Below are 25,095 nucleotides of genomic sequence, written 5' to 3'. Positions count from 1 at the left end.
TTTTCCTTCTGTCTTTGCTCCAGGCCAGACACTAACGTGTAGTGAAACGTCCTGAGCTCTGTGCTAGTTGGGAGGCCCTAAGCCAAGGACCGTACAGGTGACAGACAAGTCTTCCCGGTATTTGAGAAGTGATTGCCCTTTTGGTGAAAGTGTAGGTGTTTGCCTCAAGTTAAGGGCAAGCCCAACACTTAGGGGGCCGGCCAGATCTGCCTCAGTGAGCCCCTCGTGGTTTCTGGAACCGGGGCCCCTCTGCCTCCTCGCTCGTGTCCGCTACTGCTGCTGCGGGCTGGCCTCGACCACCTCAGCCCCTCCGGTTCCTGCTCTGAGGCGTCAGAGCCCAGCCTGCCCGCTCTTGCTTTCCCTCTCCTCAGCTGGGGCGGGGGCCTCCTGCATCCGCACTCTGCCTCCTGTTTCTCCGGGAGCACCCTCCTCTGCCCCTTCAGCTCTATCAGGGGTCTGGGGGGAAAACTGAAGGAGGGCAGCATTCGTTGGAATAACCTAGCTGACTGCACAGGCTCCCAGACAGTTAATAAAAGATAAACTGATCGTTGCTTCATAAATGATGCATCGAGACGTCCTGGAGGACTGAAGGCCGAGACCACAGTGTATTTTTAGTGTCTGCTGCTTGTGGTGACGTGAGGGCCGCTGGACCCTCCCCTTCAGCTGAATGGCTGGTATTCAGGAGGGCGCCCACTCCCTGCCAGACGCTCCTCACGGAACTCCCTGTTTATGAGGTGGGTGACTGGCTCCTTGGCACCAGGCTGCCCCGCCACAATTCTCCTTTATTGCTCAGCACTGGTGCCCAGTTGCATGGTTCCATGGAGCCCCATGGGGCTGCGGGCGGGGATGGGGTAGGATGAGACTGCTGGCTGCAAGCGTGCCAGGGTGTCACCAAACTGTGAGGCAGAGTCCACAGGGCAGGGGCTGGGGCTGGATGCCCCTGATCTCCTGGCATGAGGCTGGCACGCAGACACGGAGGAACACAGTGGTGGGGGCCATGGCTGGCTGCCTGCCTCGGAGTCATTCTGGCGCCTGGAGATAGTGGGGAGTTGACCCCCACTGGCTATTGACACTTTGGAGCCTCAGAATGAGCTAGAAAATATGAGTAAGGTCCCCATAATTCTGATAGGTCTTTCTACCAACCATTGCTCTGGAGCTAGAGCTAATTTCTGGGAGACGGAAACACACTGTAAAGGATGTGGGTGGGCTATCCTGGAGTCGTTGTGGGAAGAAACAGGACTGGGACCCCAGTTTCCAAATAGCACCAACCTGCTGAGTGGCTTGAGGCAAGTAACGATCTCCCAGGACTGGCTTTCTCATGTAACAATTATAAGCAGTCATGCTACTTACTCCTCACAATTCCAATTCTACTGACCTTCCTAAAGTATTTTTTAATGAGGATTTAAAAGTACTTTGAAACTGTTGAAACCATAATGTCACAAAAAGCGGGGAGGGGGCTGGTAGTGGTGTAGGCCTCCACTTATTTTCTTTGTTTCTGACCAACTTTGACTTCTACCAAAACTGTCCCCATCAGCCCCAGCCAGGAGGGCTCTTGCGTGGCGGTGCGGCGCATCAGGCTCCGTGCGGGGCATCGCCGCGGAGACATTAACTTCTGATTCCCACAGAATTGGTTTGAATGAGAAAAGGGTGGATGAGCAGGACGTGTCTCCCCGTGACATGTGAGGCAGTGCTTCTGCTTCTGTAATCGAAATAAAACCTTAAATTAAAGGACACCCACTGTAGCCACAGTTCCCGTATCTGAAACCTCAAGTGACTGCACAAATCTCTCAGCAGCCACACTGGGTGTCGCAAACTCCGTGAACCAAGTTCGTCACCCCAAGTTCCCCCTTAGAGCTAATTCAATCTTATTTTCTATCATTTGAATAAGTCTGGCTTTCTCATTTTCTAGCCTCTTGCTGCTTAAAGTGTGCTTTGTGGACAAATAACATCCGGATCGCCTGGGAGTTTGGGAGAAATGCCCCACTCCTCCCCTATTTATCAGATCTTGCATTTTGATAAGATCCCCATGTGATTCATGTGCATAAAGCAAATTAGAGGGTAGATTTACAGGGCCTACGCCTACTCTCTATTTATTTATTTATGTAGTGTGCTTCATTATGAAAAGCATTTGGGATGGGATTAATAGCTTACAAGGAGGGAGAAAACAAAGAACTTTAAAAGCCGTAGCTGCTGGGACCATGTAATATGGTTATACTACCATATAGACTTCAGTACTCTTGAGAACGCACTGCTACAACACTGTATGGTCACTGATACTCCCAATAATACTTCCAGATTATCAAGAAGAGGTAAAGTCATATTCCAAAGGTACTCTTTGAACTATTTACCTAAAATCCATAGTGCAAATTTTCCTTGTAAGTGATTATATAAATAAATACTGACATTAAAGGGATGTATCCAATGATCTGGATACTGTGTGGAAAACCAATTTTCCAGTAAAGACAAAATCCAATGCTACTATAATTGGAAACCTCAGTTCACTCAGATTTTTTTTATGCACTGCATTTAAGAGAATCAAATGACATCAAGATAAAGTTTGAAACCAGAGATTTACTCTGCTGTGTAAATAAACAACTGAAAAAAACAACCAATACATCAAAAAACCTGTGACTGGTCAGAGCCACGTAAAGTTTTTTGTGTCAGGAGGTGTTCAGTCTTCATATTTCATTTACTGAATTCTGGCAACTGATCCTCAAAACCATTAAGGCAGGAAAATGGATTTGAAACTGAGGGCATTTTTAATTACCTGGAAAACTTAGTGCCCTCTTCTGGGTAGGTGAGTATTTGGAGGCGCCCACCCAGGCCGCCAGTCCTCAGGGGTCTTGCTGGGAGCTGCATGCCTACCACCCACGTCCACAGATGGTAACCGAGTCTGGCCAGAGAGCCGGGCAAAACAGAGGGGCTCATCTGCCCATCAGAACTGCCAACCCGAAAGGACAAGCGGAGGAGGGTGGCAGAGGGAGAATCCAGGCGCAAGGCAGGCGATTGGAACGCGGAAAGCTGCTGAAAGCTGTTAGAAAAATCCCTCAAGATGTGGAAAGGAGCCTCAGTAAATTTTTATGCGGGGTTCCAGCACAGGCCAGGAAGGAGATTTAAGGGCCCTGATCAGGATTGAACCAACCCGATCTCCTTCTTCCTCACTCCCTGCCCTCCATCGCCCCTGGATGTTACAACTGACAGGCACTTTATCTCCATAACAATACAAAGAAAAGCTACCCAGTGATATAGAGCTTGAAAATAAACAGCTGTGTGGTACCAGTTTTATTATATAAAGCAAAGTTCATATAAACAATACTGGGCTTAAAACTTATTTGGCAAGCATTATGTATTTCTATTTATTTTAGAGACATTTGTGGAGTGCTGTGGCCGTAATGGAAACTAATAAATAAAGCATCGCAGGATAGAATTAATTGCCTGAAATAATTTTAAAGCTGTAGTGAAAGACCTTGTCTTTACCAGTGGCATTATTGTCCCTAATCAGGGGGCCTCTAGACTTTGGAAACCTCATGGACCCCTGACTCATTGCTCCCTTGTGCACTTCTGCAACCTCTCTTATTTCTACTTATGTTGTGGCCATGCTCACTCTACTCCTGAATTCCACCCCTGAATTTCAGCAGTGACCTATAGCAGGCTTCTTAACTTCCTTCCAATCTACCTCCACCCAATGGCTTTCAGAAGGAGGCTTGGACATGTGGATCTTGAGTAGGGGGTCACTGGAATTTTTTTTAAACTTCAAAGTGATTCTGATGTGTACCTCTAGGTGGGAAAAAGGGCTTTAGCTGTTGCCATGGTAATGTTCTACACAACAACCCGTTATATCACTCTCCTGCCCAGAACGCTTTAGTTGCTACTTAGCATTTTACCAGCTCGTGCTTTTCCGCTCAGCTTGGCCTTCTTTCCTCTCACCCAGCTCCCCCCTTCTCCAGCCGTGCTCATCACTGATGCTAGAATATTCCATGTCACCCCTACCTCTATGATTTTTCTTTTGCCACCTGTAAGGAAGGATCCTGTCTTTCATGGTTCAGCTCAAGTGTCATCTCTTGGAAGTTTTCCTGACAGGTTCCCTGTTTCCTAAATTTCTACATCACGTATAGTCTACACCAAATAAATCACAGCAGGGCTTCTTATGTTAGTCTTGAAGAGCCAACTAGAAAAACCAGCTGCAGAGCGGAAGCCATGTCCTCATTATATCTTCTCTAGCACCCAACATAGTCGTTGGTATGGTGCTTCCTGCAGGAAGTCCTCCATGTCTTAGATCTGGGTTAGATGTTCCTCCTCTAATGCCTGTGACATCTCCCTGCATCCCAGTTCTATTAAAAGTGTATTGCAATCCTGAATTTTAAGTGTGTGTTTCTTTGTGTATCTCCTATAGACTGTAAACTCTGTGACAGCAGGACCCACCTTTATCTGGTTTATCGCTGACCCTCTAGCACTTAGTCCAGGTCTTGATATGTAGTATGCGTTCAATACATATTTTTCTAAGCTGATTGAATAATTAATGACTTTAAAATATGTGTTTGGTTGAGACTGAGATAAATGGACCAAATAGCATCCATAGCATCATAGCATTTTGGTTGACTTGGTTTCAGATATAATCTAAACACTGTAATAAACTAGACAGCTAACACTTGGTTATATACTCAACTATGTCATTTTCTAATTATTTTTTTTTATGCAGTTTCTTTTTTGTCTATAAAGTTCAAGCTCCCAGAGAGCAAAGGGTAGCATTTTTTACTTCTACTCCCACAGTTCCTGTCTCAGTGAGTATTTCTTAATTTGACGTCATTAGATGTAGTTTTAAAAGAACCTGTGTTGAGAACAGACCGGTGGTTGCCAGAGGGGAAAGGAATGGAGGGAATGGGTGAAATAGATGAAGGGGATAAAGAAGCATAGGACAACGAATTATAAAATAATCAGTCATGAGGATGAAAGTACAGCATAGGAAATACAATGATATTGTAATATCTTTGTATTTTGACAGACAGCAACTACACTTATCGTGGTGAACATTTAGTAATGTATGTAATTGTTCAATCACTAGGTTGTATGCCTGAAACCAATATAATATTGTCTATCCACTCTATTTCTTTTTTTTTTAAGGGAAAAAGTAAAAAAATACAAAATAAATAAAAGAGCCTGTGTTATAATGTATCTGACTGGTGCTGAACAGCTGTTGCTTCCTAACAAGTGCTACATTCATTTTAATGGTGCTGGTGCACAGAGGTAAACAGAGCTTTGGCAGGCCTTCCATAAAGGAAACTGTGTTTGCTTCCTTCATTAATTGCTAATGGAGCATTAGGACATGCATTCTCTCTTAAGCCAAGTTGGATAATTCCTGGCACTCGAGGCTAGGGTGCTTTCAAAAGTTGAGACATGTATTGACACACATAGTTGTGGCTATATTGCCAAGACTGTACAAAGCTTCAAATCTATCAATACCATGTGTACGGATCTGTCTGTTTAACCTTTTGCAGGTCTTGGACTAATGTGGGGTAATAAATATGAATTGCTAGACTATCTTTGAAGGTAGCACCACAGTATAAATTGAGAGAACCCTCAGAGAGGGACAGAAGGGCTAAAAGTAAAAGGATGATTGAAGACTTAAAGATTTACTGGACGAAACAACAGAACGAGAGTGGCAATGCTAATAGAAGAAATGTGAGTCAAAATAAGGTTTGTCAATTAGATTTAACTTACCAGTCAATTAAAAAATGCAATTAAAATGAAGAATTTATACTCCTGCACATGCCAACTAGCTTAACATCAAAATGTTAAAAACAGTAAGAAATAAAAGAGATTCACAGACACTTATGGGTAATAATAGATTTTAACACATAGCCGTCAGATGATAATAGATTAAACAGATAAAATATGAATAAGGAAGTAAAAGATAATTAACAATGTTGAACAGATAAAATATGAATAAGGAAGTAAAAGATAATTAACAATGTTGAATAATTGGCTATACTTAGATGTTTATGAATTATGTAAAAAAAATCTTAATTTAAATATTGACGTGGAGAAGTTACAAAAATAATGACCTCTTTTTAAAAATGCAGAAATTTCACAGGCTACTCATTTGCATCACAAAACAATGAAATGTAGTATAAATGGGAACAAAACAACCAGCCACTTGGGTGATGTTTATATTTGAGGATTATAGGAATTTGGAGTTAAAGGAGGTTCAATTATCCTTTTAAGGATAATTTTAATCAAACATAATAAATTAAGACAGAGCGATACAAGGTCACTTCAAAGAGACAGTATGATTCCCGGACACTAAGATCTAGCCATGATCCAACTAAATATATTAATATTTCCAAATAAATTATGTTGATCCAAAGAGGAGCTGGTTCAACCAGAAAAGAAGAGGGGAAAAACAAGAGTCTGAGAGGGTAACCTTGGCACTGCTCATCCAGGGAACAAGGGCGCCTCATCCACCTGGACTTAAATGATACAACCTATGGGCAAGACCGTCCTTCGTCCTTCTCATGGAGTTGAAAGTGTGGTTACTTTAGCCTGATTTTGATGTGAGCTTGACTTGATTTTGTTGATTTTTAGCCTGATTTGAGTTCAAACTTTATGCACACCAAGCAAGCACCTTTTGATTTTGCTTGGACCCTTCATGTATAGGTCTGTGTGCAGGGTGATTGTGCACAAGGGGAGCTGTGTTTCTGTAATCTTAATAGGAATGCATTTCAAGAAATCATCTGCTCTTATGTTGGAAAAGTAAGGTTCCTGAACCTTATAGTATATTAAGGCTACAAGGAAAGAGAGTCCAGAAATTGACATGTAATATAAATAAAACAAGTTACACAATGTAAGTTGCTCTTATTCACTGCTGTGTCTTGGTGCTCAGAGCAGGTTATGGTATGTATGGAGCACTAAATATTTGTTGAAAGAATGAAATAGGTGGGCAAGGACAGAATTACTTAACAATACCGGTGGGATAATTGGTTATTTATTTTACATGCACTAAAACATGTAGCATATGCACCAAAGAGTTAATGTTAAAAAGAAAAACTAAAAGAAATATCCAAATGTTAGTTATACTTCTGAAGGGGCAACGATTTTCTAAGTTTGAAGGATGGAAGAAATCACAAAGGAGAATAACAGCAACAAATCTAACTACATAAATATTGAAAACTTATGTTAGTAAAATATTTCAATAATAACCAGAATTCAAAGTCAGACAACATGGGAAAATGTTTGCAGGAAATGTAACAGCCAAAGGCCTGATATTTTATTATGTAAAATGTTCCTGCCAATTGATAAGAGAAACAAAATTCCAAGAGCATAAGCAGACAACTCACAAAAAAGAAATCAAAGCTAGTAAGTAAACACATGGAAAAATATTTGACTGAACTGGTAATCAAACACATTCAAAATAAAACAGTAATTTTTCTAAAAGCCTTTTAAATTAGCAAGGAAAACAAAATTTTATTTTTATGAAAACCCAATGCTGGTAAAGATGTTATAAAAATGGTATTCTCCTATTTTGCTGATAATATTTTAAAAGTTGGAAAACAGCTTGGCATTATAATATAAAGAACCATAAAAGTATTTATAGCCTTTGACCCAGTAATTTGACTTCTGGGAAACTATCCTGAGGAAAACTAATCCAAAATATGGAAAAAATTAAATGCCTAAGAGTAAATTAGGAAATACTGAGTGTCCCACAATAGTTGAATGATTAATATGCTGTGGGAGAGCCACTGGATAAAAAACTACATAGCCAAAATTATTCTTGTGAATATGGAGACCATGCAGCCAAGTGGGAAAATGTTTGTGCTTTAATATTAAGTGAAAAATGAATAAACACTTAGGTATAAAAAGATACACAAAGGAGAAAAGATTGAAATAAATACACCAAATCTAACTGGTTGATCTAAAATGGCAGGAGGACAGTGGCTTTTCTTCTTTAGCTTTTTTTGGTAATGGGCCATCATTCACCCTGTTCTCAGACCTCATGACAGTGGCCTCCATTTCTCGTCATACACCTCACCCCCAAGCTCCATGCCAGTGTCCAGAAGCCCTGCGCATCTGTGCTGGTGCCATTCAAGTTCCACCTGGTCCTGGAAGCTCTCCCTGACCTATCCACCAAGTGAAAAGTCTCCCTTAGCCATGACCCCAGAATGCTGTATCAACCTTTCTACAATAGTATGTACGTAATGGGCCTTGTGTGGAAATGATGTATATGCAGTTTGTGTCTGTTACCACGACTAAGTTTTTAAACCCCTGGAGGGCAGGAACTGTTTGATTTCTTTTTCTCTCTCCTCAGCCAAGACCGCAGTGCTTTACCTGTGTGGAATGCCTGAATGAATATTAATTGAAATGCCTTTAATTGCCCTGATGTCAACTACTTCTGACTCCCCGGCAGGTGGAGCTCATGAAGGTCTGCAGCACTTAGGCCCTTTTGGCAACATCCCAAACATCGTGGCAGAGCTGACCGGCGACAACATTCCCAAGGACTTCAGTGAGGATCAGGGCTACCCAGATCCTCCAAATCCCTGTCCCGTTGGAAAAACAGGTAATGGACATGCCCTTGAGCTCCCACGGATGGTAGAGGCCCCGGGAGGAAATTAAAAATTCTAACACCAACTATAAATATTCTGAAAAATAGTACTTCTATTCTGATGAGCCCCTATGTATTTGTAAGCAAATTGGGAAGGGAAATTTTTGCTAAGTTCTAGTGCTCAGATAAACCCGCATAGGACTCTCTTGCCAAGGCTTTACTTTCTGCACTTGCCACTCTTTTAATAAAAAGAGAGAAAGATTTTCTTTTCTTTTTGCTTGTTCTATGATGCAGTTGCTGTGCATTTTTAGTATCTTTGGAACTTACTATTTAGTTTGTGGATTTTCCATGCCCATTTGTTTTCCTTAGTTCTCTTGATAATCAACCTTTCAGCTGTGTCACAACCAGTTAGCATCTATCCTGAAATATTTCTTTTGGGGCCAGGAGGTGGTATGAGCAATAGGGGATCCAGGAAGGTTAAGATGTTGGTTAAGGACGAAGGTTGAAAGTTTCCTTGCTGTTCTTACATCCCCGCTGCCGCCAAAGAGAATGAATGATATAGGCTCTGAGTAGCTTACCTCTGTGGTTAGGAGTAATGGTTCTAGACAACAACTACCTGAATTCAAAACCAAAGTCAAGATATGTGACCTTGAACAAGTTAATTGCCCACTTTGCACCTCATTTTCCTCATTTGCAAAATGGATGTGTTTGTGGGAATTGAATGAAATGATCCGTGCTAGCACCTGGCACAGATTTAGTGAGCACACAATGAAGACTCATTAAGTGGCATCCTGATCATAATCAGCTCTACCAATAGTACATAATCCATCTCTCTTGTTGGGCTTGTGCTAACTTCTACCACTAGAATAGTCTTTTTCCCCAAGCCTAATAATGATGATAGTTGGCATTTGTTTTACATATATGGAAACTGAAGCTTAGAGAGTAACTTGCCCTAGGTTATCTATGTAGCAAGTAATTGAGCCAAGACTCACACCCAGGTCTGCCTGATGGAGATGGTGTTCTCAACCACCATGACATATTTGCCTTGCTCTGAAATTGGCAGTATTGGCCATTCAGCCGTGTTCCCTGAAAGAGGCTCTCTTTGAAAGTTAGCCTTCCTCTCATTTAGGATGAGATCTCTGTTTTTCCATGGGGCACAAAACCTCCATCCTGGGATGGAACAACACGAGTAATTGGATGTGGCCAAGCACATGTGGGGAGGCTGGCCCAGGAACTGCAGGAAAACCTGAATTACTGCACAGAGCCAATCACATCAGCCACGTTTTACTTGCTTGTAGGCTTTGGATGTGTAGGAAGAAAGATCAGTTCAGAGTTTGAAGAGCGACTCCATGGGGCTTTGGTAAACTGATCAGGCATAATATAGTAGAATGGTTCTTGAAGTGTGGTCCCAGGACCAGCAGCAGCTGTGCTACCTAGAAACTTGTTGGAAATGCAAATTTTCAGGCCCTACCCCAGACGTATTGGATTAGAAACTTGGGGTAGAACCCAGAAATCTGTATTCTAGCCTGTCTTCCATGTGATTCTGGTGCATACTAAAGTTTGAGAACCACTGTTCTAGGAGAATGGAAAGAACCAGAGTTTGAGGCAAGAGATCTAAGTTCTAGCCTTACCTACTATATGTATGCTTACTTCCCCAGACCTCAGTTTTCTCACCTGTAAAATGAAGCCATAGTGCCTTGAAAAACATACAGTGTAGTCCTAGGTTATCCTGAAAACAGGAAATCACAGATCTATGAAATCAGGCACTAGTTTTGTGCACTTAGGAGCTCTAAGGTGAGAGCAGTCGAGACAGGCTGATAGAGTTGGGTAAAATTACAATGCCCAGACCCATCTTTGAGAGATTATCTGCCATCCCTTTTGCTATCTTTCCAGCAAGTTAACATATTTCTTACTCTTTGTTCTATCATAATTTTCAGTCTAGAAAGGAAATCACCAGCTAAATTTAGCTATTATTTGTAAGAAATTGCTTGAGATATGCCTCACTGGGAATCATGACATCACACAGTTGAGCAGTCCAAGAGAATAAAACCTTGACTTCTCCTTCCCATGTCATGCCCGTGTCTGAATAATGGCCCACTCACCCTGCACAGAGCAGCAGAACTCAGCATGTCCATCCTCAGGCACAGGGTGTGAAGTCCAAGTGCATTTTCAGACCCCAAGATACCTGAGGTTCCCACAGATGGGCTTCATCTCTGTATCTCAGTCTGAGCCCACTCAGCCATTCTTGAGGAACAATTACGGAAAGGTTGTAAAGCTGCCACATGCAGACTGCCTGAACTCTTGATTTGCTCTCCCTTCCCTACATGTTAATCGCTGCAGATGAAGAAGTTAGAAAAACAGTTCAATGAAAAGTGGGCAGCCACATTTGAGCCACATGAGGGATTTGTTCAGAATGCTAATGACTTCCACACATACTTCATCCTGCTAAGATGAGAGACTGGATGCTTAAAGCTGCTGGAAGGCTTCAGAGCAGCCCCAGGAGACAAGACTACCTGGCTAATTGTATTAGACCTCTTTTAGCATGGACTCTGATGCCTCATTATCCCTTTTACAAGGGACTTTCTTTCCTCCCCATAGCCCTGAACAAAATTCACAATCCCTCCCTTTCCTCCCCCTTTTTGAAAGCTGTTGTCTAAAGCACACTACAGACAGAAAAAAAAAAAAATCCATTATCAGAGGAGCGTGTCTGGTAATGATAGAGCTTAGGTAAAAACAGCAGCCAAGAGGAATAACCTTTCTCAGATTTGAATGGAAGACATGTTTTATTTCAAAGAGCAGTCATAGTATAAACTGTCATTTAAAGAGAGATGGTGGGAAGGGAACTAAAACACAGAGTAAGCGTCTTCTGTGCCAGATGCTCTCTCTCTATATGATCATTTCTGTTTCTCATGGCTACCCTGTAAGGCATTTGATTACTCCCATCTCATAGATGAATATATGGACTTAGAGACTAAGTTAACTTTCCCAAGGAACTAAACCCATCTATCGCTTACGAGCTAGGATTTGAACCCTGACTCTAGTCTATCTGATTCCAAGCTTCCCCTATTACCGCCATTACCCAACATCAAGGGTGTCTAGGGATTATTGTTCTTGTATAATATACTTTCTCCAAGAAGCTAAAATTTTATCAAAAGAGCTCACCCAAGAGAAAACAGAGTGAGTCATGTGGAATGGAAGTATATTAGTTAAGGAAATACTTCTGTTATAACAGATAAAAAAATCTCCCTGGCTTAACACAGTAGAAGTTTGTTTATCACTCATGTGAAGCCCTGCCACAGGCAGGTGAGGGTGTGGTGTGTGGGTGGGAGGCTCAGCAGAGCAGACCACCATCCTTCATCTTGACATATGTCATCACAGTTGCCCTGGTCAGTGGCACGTAGCAGGCAGGACCACAGATGGGGGGCTGGTCTGCCGGGGAGAGGAGATCACATAGGTTTTTTTTATGGGCCAGGACTGGAAGTGGAATGCATCACTTCTGCCCACATTCCACTGGCCCAAACTCAGGCATATGACTCCACCTGATTGCAGAGCAAGGCTGGGAAATCAGCTCTGGGCTGAGAGGGAAAGGGAAGTGGGTTTGGAGAGCAGCCAACCAGTCTCTGCCACAGGTAGGAGGAGGAGTGAGGATTTGGGGTGAGCAAATTCTAGAGGGAAAGTGACTTAAAGTGACTGATGGGGACAGATTTGACCTTTGGAGGTCTAGTTGTTTTTACTAAATTAACTCTTAGGATAATGATAAATAACCTTGGCCATTCCTCAAACACCTTTTGCTGTTGCAGTAGATGATGGCTGTCTAGAAAACACTCCTGACACAGCAGAGTTCAGTCGAGAATTCCAGTTGCATCAGCACCTTTTTGACCCGGAACATGACTATCCAGGCTTGGGCAAGTGGGTAAGTCTAATCTTAATTATTGGTAGATTTTATACTCTGGTCCTCTGATGGCAGTCATGGCAATGATGAGTAAGACGGGTGAGGAGAGAGAAGAAAAATTGTCAAAGCTAATTTTTCAGGAATCTGGTGGAGAGGGATTTTAAATAATTGTCATTCCAAACCACATTCATATGTCTAGGGCTCAATATACTGACCCAGCCAAAAAGTTAATAACCTGGACTGATCTCATCAGCTATAGTCTCCAGAGGCCTTGACTCTGGTCTATTCCACACCCTATATCATAACACATCCTAAAGCTGTGTTTCACAGAACTTTTACATGAAGTAAGTTATTTAAAAAGAAAAAGATACTGAGAAAAGTTGCACATTTTATCCCTTGGCTGAGAGAGATGATCTCCATAGTACCAAGGAAAAATGATGCCAGAAGCTGAGAAACAAATACATGTAATTCTGCTGTGTGAAAAGAGAAGAAAAATTCTAAAATGCATAGCAGTGAACTTGTTGTCAATAACAGGCAAGCATCTATAAGTGTCAGTTAAAGAAACTGTTTATAAGTGCTTAGAAAGAGAAGTCATGACATTTGGCATAGGCATGCTAAAAACAAGTTCTGTCAATCTAATTGTATTCTTCTACTTGCCAGCTTGATGAGGTAAATGAAGTGAGCATGGTGCATTTGGACTTCAGCCAAGCGTTTGATGAGGTCTTTCATGATCTCCTGTTGGAAGAGGTGGAGAGAATACAGCCTAGGCAAGAGAACATCCCCAAAAGGGAGCTTGTTGTTAAAGAGTCTCTGTCAATAGGGAGACAGACGGTATCCTGCATGTCTTAGCACTGCTCCACTCCACATTTTTTGTAAATGTTTTAATAAAAATATAGAACATGCACTTATTGGATTCTCCAAGGATGACACAAAGTTGGAAGGGATAGCACTGAATGTCAGAGTTGGGATTCAAGAAGATCCCAGCAGGCTGGAACAATGTGTCAAAGAAGATCACAACTGAATAGAGGTATATCTGTGTTCCTGTGGTTGGGCCTACAACCAGATGCTGAAGCCATGTGAGAAAAGTGGGGAAGTACTAAGGAGTGTTAATTCACATGTAAGCAGGTGGTCAGTATGTGTGTGGAATGAGTGAATGGCTAGCATTCCTAACTGCCTAAGCCTTGTAAAGCTACTCATCCCTTCTCAGCTCATTATGGAACCTGACTTTGCTTCCTACTTTACTGGGAATAGTATAATCTTAAGACTAAGTTCTCTCCCTTCCTTTTACACTCTTTTAGAGAGAGGTGTTCCTCCTCTTAATGACTACTTGCATTTTCCCATCATCTTACTTTCACATGGCATTGAGTTGACTCCCTCTACCTCCAACATGCACACATTTCCTATCTAAAATAACAAAGCAATAGTACCCTGAGTTAATTTTGCTTTCTCCAATATGCATTATTCTATTTCCCTTCTTTTTCATATGCAGTTCTGTTAGGGAGAATTGGTTTGTGGAGCCATTTTAAAGCATACTAGAAGAGTTTAAACATGTTGAGTCACATAGGCAAATATCTATGGGTTCTTGAATAGGAGACTGAAATCCTGAAAGTCATCTATAAAAGATATTGTTCTGGTGGTGTATGGAAAGATGAAAGAAAAAAAAAAGGAAGAGACTAAAGGATATAAAAAAATAGGCAGTAATTCCAGTTATGAAGGCTGTGAGCATAATGAATTCAAGTGACTCTCACCAACACGGTCAGCCACGACACAGGGGGCTGAGGACTGAGAAGAGCTGGTGTAAGGCGAGAGTATAGCATCAGGAGGAAAGAAGAGGTATGTCAGGTTTATATGAAATGGACACTATCAACTTTTCTTCTGGGGTATTTTTTAAAGAAAGAAGGGGAGAAGAGAGGGAAGCAAGAGGGAAAGAAGGGAGTAGAGAAAGGGTGGGAAAGAGTAAAAGATCACAGAGGAGCACTGGGAGGGAATCCACAAGGGATGGGCAAAAGTATTAGCAGACACAACTAGGGGTCGGGCTCAACAAAAAATAAACGGAAGATACTGAGCCTGCCTCATTCCCGGCACTGTGCTAGGCACTCCATATACAGTGATCATTAGGACATGGTACTGGTCTTCAGTAAGCTGACCATCTTGTGATTTGAGATGAATTGCATGAAAAAAAATGAACCCAACATAGCACTGTTCAGCTTCATGTTCTAGCTCGACGACAAGCACCAGGTACAATTCCTGACAAAGATGGAAGGTGAGGGCAGAGGCAGACCCGGGACTGAGAACTTGCACAGCCAGTAGTACAACAGCCGTCAAAGATGTCAGAGATGCGAAGCAGGGCAGCACTGAAGTGTAAGGTGAGAAGATACCTGCATAACTGTAGATGAAAATGAGCTAAAGGAAGCAAAAGAGAGACAAAAAAATGAGTGCGGGCAGAGAGGCCAACTGAGGAAGTGGGGAAGGTGGGAACCTCTCTTGCTAACTTTCCTCACCTCCTCTTAAGCATCTTTACAGATTTCTTTCACCAAGTTCCACTCACTCCTAGCAGCCAGTAAGAGGCCAGCCACTATCCCTCATGTTCTTTGCTCCTTTTTCTAAACACTGATTGTTTTTTCTCAGCCATTCCCATCTTTGTCTACATGAGTGCTAAGACTAGAAGTTCAGACTACTACAGATCAATGATCAGGGACGCTGGCTATGCACCTTTTACCATCTGTAATTATGTGTTTGTTTAAACTTAAGTTTCCTTCATTTATTTTCTCATCACCACCTAGCAGTAAAACAATTTTCACACATGGAAGTGTGAATTGAGTACAGTAGTCCCCCCCTTATCCACAGGGATATGTCTCAGGACCCCCAGTGGGTACTGGAAGTGCAGATAAATAGATTGTGTATGTGTGTGTGTTTAAATTTTCCTATACATTAGTAACTATGATAAAGTTTAATTTATAAACGAGGCACAGTAAGAGATTAACATCAATAACTAATAATAGAATAAAACAATTATAACAATATACTGTAACAAAAGTTATGTGAATGTCGTCTCTCTCTCCTAAAATACCTTATTGTACTGTACTCACCCTTCTTCCCTCGGTGATGATGTGAGATGATAAAATGCCTGTGTGATGAGATGAAGTGAGGGGAATGACAGGCATCATGATGTAGCGTTAGGCTCCTACTGACCTTCTGACAGTATGTCAGAGGGGGGATCATGCTTCCAGACCTCAGTTGACAGTGGATATTTGAAACAGCAGGAGGCAAAACGTGAAGATGAGGGGGAGACCTCTGTATGTCTTGAATTTCTAAGCTGGGGTCCATGAGCCTTTGTCAGTGTTTTTATTGAATGATGAGCTCAAGCTTGTCTTACGCTCAATTACCTTATAAGTCGACAAAGTAATTATCTTCCACAAAATAAGTGCATACAAGGCCCTGATTCTTTATTTACTAATATCATTTTCCTGTTTTGGACATAAGCTGGAGCTCACCTGGTCTTTCGACATGATTCACATATTATAAATATCAGTGCCTATCTTGTTTTCCGCATTTCACTCTCTTTGTTAATGCACCAAGATACTTACTAAATGCATATCATATACTTTCCAGGCCCTACATTAGTTGATGGAAAAACAAAGGTGAATAATAGTAATTACATAATTAGTAATAAAAATAATTATATTTTATAATACAACAGTAAATAGTAATATTTATTGAGCACATGCCATGTGCCAGACACTATGCCAAATAGTTTACATGAATTATCTCATTCAATCTGCCCATCCTTATCGCCTTCATTTTATGGGTGAGAAAAGACAAGCGAGTTTGAATAACCCGCCCAGCACCACAGAGCTGATGATGGGCACAGAGCTGGGATTTGAACCAGACCATCCGACTTCAGGAGTTCTTTAAAAACTGGATACATTCCTTGCCTTTTCATGGCTCATCACTCAGAATGTGTCCTGTGCAGCCCTCCTGCCGAGTCCCTCCTAGGGCCGGCTGTCTGTCAGACAAGGTGGGACCCACAGCGTCGAGCGGCTAAGACCGAAAGGTGGCTGCTGTAGACGTCAGACACGCCGTCCCTTCACACATCACGTGCTGTTACTCACTTAGGAAAAAGTCCCGAAAAGCACACGTTTTTCCTTTCCAAGTGCCCTTCCCATATATTCCCCAGCAGCGTGTGTGGTCAGAGGCTCTTCCTTAGACGGAGCTGCCGAGCTGACCAGCACCTTTGTCCTTCATGACCTCGGTATGAGTCTCCCGCGCTTCTGCCTGGGCTTGTCTCATGTGTTCGTGTGAGTTGGCGTGAGTGAGGCCTTTCTGATATGTTCCTCTTCATGTTTCACAGCAGGTGTGCCCCAGAACGGGTGGTGACTTGGTTAAAGGGGTACCTGGGGTTCCTCCAGTGTAAATGACCACTTCTCCCTTTGAAACTAATAATTGGTCTGTGGGGAGATGCTTCAAGACTCTATAATATTCTGTCACCATGAAACTCTCAACCAACAATTTTAGTGTCCATTGATGAAACTCACCAGCATCGATTGTAACTATGGTAGTTGTAAAATAGTGATTTTAAAACTCTATTATTCTTTTTGCATTTTTTGGTTAGCATTCTACTCTAAGCAAGAGTTTCCCTGTTCCCTCATATATGTATTATTTATTTTAAAGTTTATTACCTGTATGGATTCACTGATTCCTACTATTATTTTTGTTGGTGTTTAAACTGTCCTAAGACTGAGCCAGTAGGAGAGTCTTTGCAAGCCTGCTTTTCCTTCCTTTTGACACATCCCATGAGCACTTCCTTACTTTTTGGCCCAATTAAATATTCCAATTTCATTTATGATTGTACTTTCCCTGCCTTAGCCCTGAAATCAGACATGACTCCAAGAAGCCTCCCTCGTTCCATTTAGGACTGGAATTTGAAATCAAGATCTGGGGAGTTGTCCAAAATCTTGAGGGCACAGTGGAAAGCCCTTTTAGTGAACTTGGACCTGCTACTTACAATGGAAAACATGTTCCCCATTACCCCCTCCCCACCCTGTCCTCAAGGAGTGGGTGTCAGGAGAGGGGTTTCTTCTCATTTGTGTTGTACATCTTATACCCACATGATACCAGCCAATCCCTGCTTTTAAATCTACACAATAGTGGGGTTAATTGGGAATGCCCCAGCCACTTGTGTGGGGTAGGAAAGCATCATCTCGCTAATCCTAAACCTTGCTCTTAGGAAAACACAGGGGTCATCTTTGAGAGGAAGACTTGACAGACCTTTTACATTTCTTTTTGAATGAAGGCTCTCAGGGGTCTAGTCTGCCCCATGACCTTCTAAAGGGGATTAACTAAAATGCTACCTTTACCCTGCTGGTGGCACAGTGGAGCTCCACCGCAGCTGACTGGCTGTCCCAGCCCCTGGGGCCCTGTGCACGCCCTCCCACTCAGATGAACCCTTGGCACATGTGCATGAGCCTCTGTCCTGGCCCCTTATTCCTCTCACTTCCCCAGCTTTGGCAAAAACTCCCAGGATATTCTCTGAGCATTGGGAGTTGTTACATCTACAGAGAGGCAACTATAGATGACAGGAAGGACCCTCACAGAAATACGCTTATTCTTCAAGGGAAGGATCTGCATGTTGCCTTTTCTCCTTTCTGAGAGTTAATTGACCCATTAGACCCCGTGAGCAGGAGATGGAGGCTGCAGTCAGTACCGGCTTTGGGGCAGTGGATGCTCCTTCCTCCTGGCTTGGTCTCCCTGTGTACTTGAGGTTTGGCAAGAGACACACATTGCGAGTTGAAGGTGGGGTGGACTTTAATGAACACGAACGCTATGAAGCACATTCTTGACATTCATCATTTTTATTTCCAGATCTTCCATTGAAAAAAATCTTTATATGCTAACAGCTCAGAGGATACAAGTGTTATATAAATGTGCTCCTTACCAGAACTCCGTTGTCTTCTTTTTTTTAGAAAAGTCAGTCAGAATATTTTATTTAGAGTAAAATGAACCAGTGCATGAGGTTCTTTTATACATTATTTTCCTTCTCATTAAAAAATTAAAAAAAAAAAAGCCCAACACAAGTAAAGCCCCTCAGTCCCCCTTCTCCCATTTTGCCTCCAGGTCAAGTATTCTGTCATTTCTAATCCCAAGAGGAGGGAAATCTGCTGAGCATGTGTCTGATATTCTAGAGCTCACTTAAATCCACTATGTGTTTGGAATACAGCAATATGTGGAAACATTTATACAAACTGTGGTAACAGAGCCGGGTTTTTTCTCCCCCCAGCATAACTTTCCTTCTTCCAAGAAGTTTTTTGGCAGTTTTTAAAAGGTTCACTCTATTAAAAATGTTATAGACCAAATGGTTTTCCGATTGTCTTGACTGGGGGCAGTGATTCAAGCCACAGGGGGAAAGGTTGCAGAAGTCAGAGCATCTCGTTTATTTACACAGAGGATTGTTATTAATAGTCAGACACTACTCTAGAGAGCAGCTGATGTGTACAGCTCACAAAAAGGGACTCAGATACAGAGAACAATGAGGTAAAATTGTTTGTTTCAAACAAAGGCTGCTCGAAGTGAGGAGCCGGCTCTCTCCTGCCCCTTGCGCTTTAGAGTGTCGTCTTTTCCCATTGATATGATTGTTGGTGATGCTGGTGTGCCTCGGGGCATTGCAGGGAGCCTTGTTAAAAGCTGCAGAACCACCAGCTTTTCTCCTGTGGTCTCTCTCTCTCTCTCTGACAGGGCATTCCTTTCATCCAGCTCTGTTTCCAAAATATGTGTATGCAAATATCCACAGGGAAGCATCAAGTACTGCTTTTAAAACAGACATTCATCAAATTTGATCCATACTTCTCTGCACTTGTGTTTTCTTTTCTCCTCACTCTAGAACAAGAAACTCCTTTACGAGAAGATGAAGGGAGGACAGAGACGGAAGCGGAGGGTGAGGCTCGGCTGGTTGGATTGTGGGGGGGATGCCTGGAGCTTTCTGAGCGGGCCGGCTGGCAAGCTGTAGCCCTCAGGTGTGGGAAAGTAGGATCTTCTCGCAGCCCTGGGAGGGCAGAACAGCAGTCCCCGGGGCATGGCCCAGAAAGGCCACTCTTGGTTTCTGCGCTGGCTTCCAAGCTTTAGCACATGGCTTTTAGTGCAATGCCAACATTTGTGGTGATTGCACCACCTCTGTACACCGGGTATGTCTTTCCTCATAGGGCTCATGGGCCGTTGGGAGAAACAGCTCACACGTCTGCATCAATGACATAAAAACACAGACAGGAGTAAGCAAGTGCCGAAATGTATGCTCCAGGCAATCATTTTGAAGGAATGTGAGGCCAAAGATGAGATGAACAAACCTCATTCCTTCCACATACCTTCTTTCCTGGCCTAGCCAGACTGATGTACAATCCACCAGATGAATTATATTTGCTTACTGACTGGTTAACCGACTGCAGGCTTAGTTATTAACCATTTCAGGGCTGCTCAAGGTGGGACCTTGGTCTGTGTACTACACATTTAGCCACTACGCTGTTGCCTTTTATAAAGCTGAATGTCAAATTTGCTTTAGGTTTCCACTGCATCTTATGGCATCAAGACTGAATAAGTGAGCCCATTCTGCTAATCCACCGGTACCTTACTAGGCAGAAGGGTCTGGCTACCTGCCTTCTTTATCTGATTAGATGGAGGAAAAAGTTAAAGTCCTACTACTACATAGCAAAGCACTGTCAGATAGTAAAGATTTTATTTAAAATATGCAAACCAAACCATACAAGGGGGACCACTGGCTGTTTAGAATAGCAAGTGTTTGGATCCCGGTAAAAGTTGGGAATCTAGACAGTGGTAATTGTGGCCATTCTGAATAGTTTTGCCGAATCCAGTCAGAGGGTGTTTTGAGAGGCGGATTGTCTGGACTCAGCATGAATTCTCAGGCCCCCAAAATAGAATGTTCCAAGACCCTTTGTTGCCTGACAAAGTACAGAAGACCCACAGCTAATCTTCTATTCGAGAAGCAAAGTTTCGGCGACTGGAAACAGATCTTCAGGAGAGTTAATGGGGTCAGTGGGGTTTTTCTTGGGTGATTACAGTTGGTGGTAGGAAGGTCAAAAGGATGTAATGTAGTCTTGAAAGAACATCAAGAAATTCTATTCCAGGAGCTCCGAATACACATAATTTACCAGTAAGATGGCTTGAATATCTCCCCATGGCCCAACAAGGACATTTCCAAATAGGCCCTGTGACCCACCCAAACTGAATGACTTAGCATGAAGCTTTGAATTGTCTCTGCTTCCTGGCTCTGCGTGCCTTCTGCCTTGACCTGGTTAATGAGTGTGGGTCACTATTCAGGTGATTTCTCCTTGAGACCAGTGATTTCCATAATTCAGAATTCTGGCTAGGACACATGTTATAAAGGATTTTATTTTGGCCTCAACTTCCTCCACATAAGAAAGGCTCAGACTTTATGACAATAAGGATCACTTTGACCCAGCGGTATCAAGTTCTTCTTACTCAGACATCTACAAAGACCCACACTCATTCCACACACCACGGACCTCCCAGCACTGTGGGGGACACAACCTGCCTCTCTGGCCGTCAGGCCTCAGACGATGTTTCCATCTTGACTGAAGGTTTTAACCACCCTCTCCAGTGCATGAAAAAATGCATAGAAATTATGGGCTTGCTTTTGTGAAAAACCAAGGCTTTCTCCAGTGAAGCTGAGCATTCAAGATGCCAGAAGCGGGGATCTGATCCCAGTTGTAACATGGGAATAATGTTCTCTCTGTAACCTAGTGCTGCTCTCACCCAAGAGAGAAGATAAATATATAAGTGCCTTTAATTCTTTGGAGATAACAAGCCAAGAATCATCATCATTATTACTCTTAAGTATAGGACTCAATACTAATAAACATTTCTCAAAAATATTCAAGTGATTGCTCCTTTTACTTCCTCACCAATTTATTTCCCCCTTTCCTCCTACATTTGGTATTTTTTGGGTCTGAGCATAAGGACTTACTTTCATAAAAGACCCTTACCAAGAGGGATGTTCCCCCAAAATTACCATTGAGCCCAGGTGCTTTTACTTAACTTTCTATACTTGCTCAAATCCAACTGAATTCTGAGTTGCTTCACAAGTAAAAGATCAATTCGCCTTTATATGACTTTGCAAACTTTCTAACTCTTCAGATGAATCTTGTTAATATTTGAGATCTACTATTACTTATTTAGAAAGTTTATTACCTTTTATTCTCATATTTAATAAACATAAACATCTCATATCCTTTTTAAATATATTAGAATTTTCAGAATAATATTACTAAAAAGACAATAAAAACATTAATGAAAAAATGTTTCCAATTTAAAAATACATGTTTTCAGTTCACACTTGCTCCACAAAGATTCTGACATGATTGTCTGGGTAGGTCAGTCCATTCTGGTTGACAATCCCTAACATAAAAAGTATTTTAGTTATTTCAGATGTTTCAAAGATGTCTTCCCAGCAAAGTACTCTTTTTTGTGACATGTCACCATTCAGAGATGTGAGAACATTGCACACTTTGTAATTCTCAGCTTGTTTGGGATGCATTTTTGCAAGATGACCTTTCATGATTCATGCTTTACCTGTCATATTGTAGGACATTTACAATGCAAAAGTCAGGTTGCATTCCTTCTTTTTTGGAGAATGTCTGCTCACCCTTCAAAAGAACCATGGCAGACAGTGTCCCATGAGTAGAAAAGAGCCACCTGTGAACCGCCTCCATTCTTTCATGGGGCCTTGGCATGGAACAGGATTGCTGGTCATTCGTAACCACAGCTTCTTCCTTACAGTTTGTTTGGTCATTGGAAGATGGCCACAGTGAACATCTTACAAACTTTCTGAATTTTTTTCTGCTTGCTAAGTACTAAGTTGTAAAGCTCCAATTACTAGTTCAAATCCAACCCTCAAAAAATAGATACATGTTAGAGAAGGAGTGGGACAACTTTGACTCATCCAGAATACCAAGAGATGAAAGAGATTTCGGACTATGGAGTCTGAGCCCAAAATAAAAGCACCTCTGTAACTTCCTACTTTTCTTCAGCTTTTGAATTTTACTGAGTGAAGGTGGAATGGAGTGCTAGAGCCACTGATGAACCCTCTTTACTAGAGCACAGGCATGGAAGAATCCACACAGCAGCAGGATGTTCTGTGACCAGCCCGCAGATGCCAATACACACCTGGTCCTGCTCTGTCGTCATCTCCTTTAGAGCATTCTTCATCAAAAATGATTTAATTAATTTCAGATTCTCCCTTCCACCTAAATAAGACCATAGAATAATAATTCTCTTTCATATGGGGCTTGGTATCTAAGTTAATAGCAACAGCTTATTAGCTGGTTCACTCCAGTAAGAAGAGTGGGCCTCATCTTGCAACTGATAGAGAACACTGTGATATTAGATATGCCTGTCACCCAGACAATGTCTCTGAGGCCCTGAGGCCCTGGAGTAATCATTTGGGAGGTGGGAGGTATCACTGCTACCTCATTGTTAATCCCATAGAAATGATTCTTGATCATCTCTTTTATGAAATGTCTGTATTTGATGTTCAGGTATAATACCAAACCAGTTTTTTTTTTTTTCAGAGTGTCAATCCATATCTACAAGGGCAGAGACTGGACAACGTTGTTGCAAAGAAGTCAGTCCCACATTTTTCAGATGAGGATAAGAATCCAGAATAAAGTGAAGATACCAGGCCCACATCACCATTAGGCCTCTGTATTGCTACATGCACGTTATTAGAGCCCCCATGAATGGTAGCATGTTTCTAAATTAGGTAACTATGGATGAAAAGCAGCTGTATTTTGATAGTGCATTGTCCTTCACACTGATAATTCTACTTTCTGCTAAATGAGAATAAGAGCTTTTTTATTTTAACTGTGGATCTGCAGTGAGCACTCAAATTAAACTGTATATGTCAAAAACAATAAAAAACAAGACTGTAGATGAAATATTCTAAGATTTCTTGCAGCTTGAAATGGTGTTTTTGGCTGCACTGTTTTGGCCATTCCATGAAAAACTGGCATTTGATTTTGATTATGTATTTCATCCAGCCCTTGGGCATCATTACACACCAATAAAGAAGATTGTACTCAAGAGGAAGAGATGACACATTTCACTTGGCTACATCTTAATAAATGTGTATGCAAGCATTGGTGTGTGAAGTTTTCTTATTTAGATCATAAAAACAATTTCTTTGTTTACTAAACAAACTCACAAATGTTATCTTATCTGATCTTAATAATACACTTAAATAAATAGAGGGGCTAGTATTATCATCCCCATTTTACAGATGGTCAGACTGAGACCCAGAGAGGTCCTAGGAAAAGCCAAAAGTGGGGATGAATCCATGTAGCAGCAGGACATTCTGTGACCAGTCCGCAGACGCCAATACCCACCTGGTCCTTCTCCATCATCTTCTTTAGAGCATTCTTCATCAAAAATAATTTAATTCATTTCAGATTCTCCCTTCCATCTAGTCAGTACCTGTTGACTAAGGTCTTCTGACTTTGAGTTATTTTACTTATTCCGTAAATACTGTGTTTCTACCATGTTTGAGGCTCAAGGCTGGGCTCTGGAAGTGCATAGGGGACTCAGACTGACACCCCGTGGCCCTCAGGCAACAGAGCACACACCCAGGTCTTGGAGTGTCTCTCCATGAGCACAGAGCGAGTCATTCAGCTCCACTCTTCTTTGCAAGTTTGGAATGGCATGTGCAAGAGCACCTCCTGCCTGTTTCTGAAGAGGTGTGCAATATTCTTTCAACCAAGTACTCCCAAGTGAGAAAATCAATTTAGTGAAAGGCTGGCAGGAATAAGCTCACTGGTGAGATGACTTCCTTTTACAATTCCTCCCTGTAACAGAAAGAACACCTTCAGGCTTTGGAATCATCTATCTCAATTTACTTGTCTCTTAAAAGAGAGGCAGTAGTGAGAAAGCACTCCAGAAGAAAGCTCATTCTTGATTTTAATTCTGATAAAAGCACAGTAAGTCCTAATGTCAGTGATTTGTCTAATAGAAATATCTTGACCGCATTTAGTCACCATGTGAGTCTGTTGTTATCACATAAAAATCAGGAAATCTTTAGGCACCTAGTTGATAGCAGGAGGCATTTCTCCTAGAGGAGAAATTATTCAATAGTATGGTTTCAGAAGCACCTGATTCCAAAAGATAGTTCCTTCACGATCTAGATACATACAGAGCTGGGAGGGTTGGCCTTATGAATTCTGTGTTGTAGAAGCATTTTAGGTACACTTCATACCAGTTCTAGCTCTCTTAGAAAAACAAAAGAACATCTCTTTCTCTGTAATTGGACAGAAGGAAGAAAAAATGGCTAATGACAGATTTATATTTTGAGGTCATGAGGAAGGAAGTGTAGGTGAAGCAGGAGAAGGTGAGGTCACTGTGCCTGTGTTTGGCCTGTTTGCCTTTGGATGCACTCTTTGCCCTCCCCTGTCATTCTGTGAATGGCAGGTTCAGTTTCCCAGGCTCCTTTTTCAGCTGACTTCTATCAGGGTTTAATTTTAGGTCACTGGAGGGAGAGCAGATGGTGAGAGAATGGGAGAAAGCAAGATAAGTTGTTTTGTCTTTCACTAGCTGCATCTTCTCTGAGAGTTTGTCTCCTGCAGGTGAACACAGCCTGCAGGCTTCAGTCATG

The 25,095-nt window shown here is 42.0% G+C and overlaps 1 protein-coding gene across 4 annotated transcripts in view; it reads left to right on the top strand.

The window, feature by feature from the left end:
• Positions 1-23,590, top strand: part of SCG5 (secretogranin V) — a 58,248-nt gene extending 34,658 nt beyond the window's left edge. Inside the window, exons 3-6 of one of the 4 annotated variants that reach the window (XM_073211592.1) lie at positions 8,402-8,551; positions 12,340-12,449; positions 19,306-19,359; positions 23,024-23,590. In XM_073211592.1, coding sequence (XP_073067693.1) covers positions 8,402-8,551; positions 12,340-12,449; positions 19,306-19,359; positions 23,024-23,119 — 410 coding nt within the window. In that variant the 3' untranslated portion in view covers positions 23,120-23,590. Of the gene's footprint in view, positions 1-8,401; positions 8,552-12,336; positions 12,450-13,088; positions 13,293-19,305; positions 19,360-23,023 lie in introns of those variants that run through there. The other 3 variants (XM_073211591.1, XM_073211590.1, XM_073211589.1) reach the window with 3 other exon arrangements.
• Positions 23,591-25,095: the final 1,505 nt, after the last annotated feature.

This window comes from Manis javanica, chromosome 8 (assembly GCF_040802235.1).
Source record: "Manis javanica isolate MJ-LG chromosome 8, MJ_LKY, whole genome shotgun sequence".
Lineage (NCBI taxonomy): Eukaryota > Metazoa > Chordata > Mammalia > Pholidota > Manidae > Manis > Manis javanica.
The sequence above is the reverse complement of the archived record's forward strand: the minus strand, read 5'-3'. Positions and strand labels throughout refer to the sequence as shown.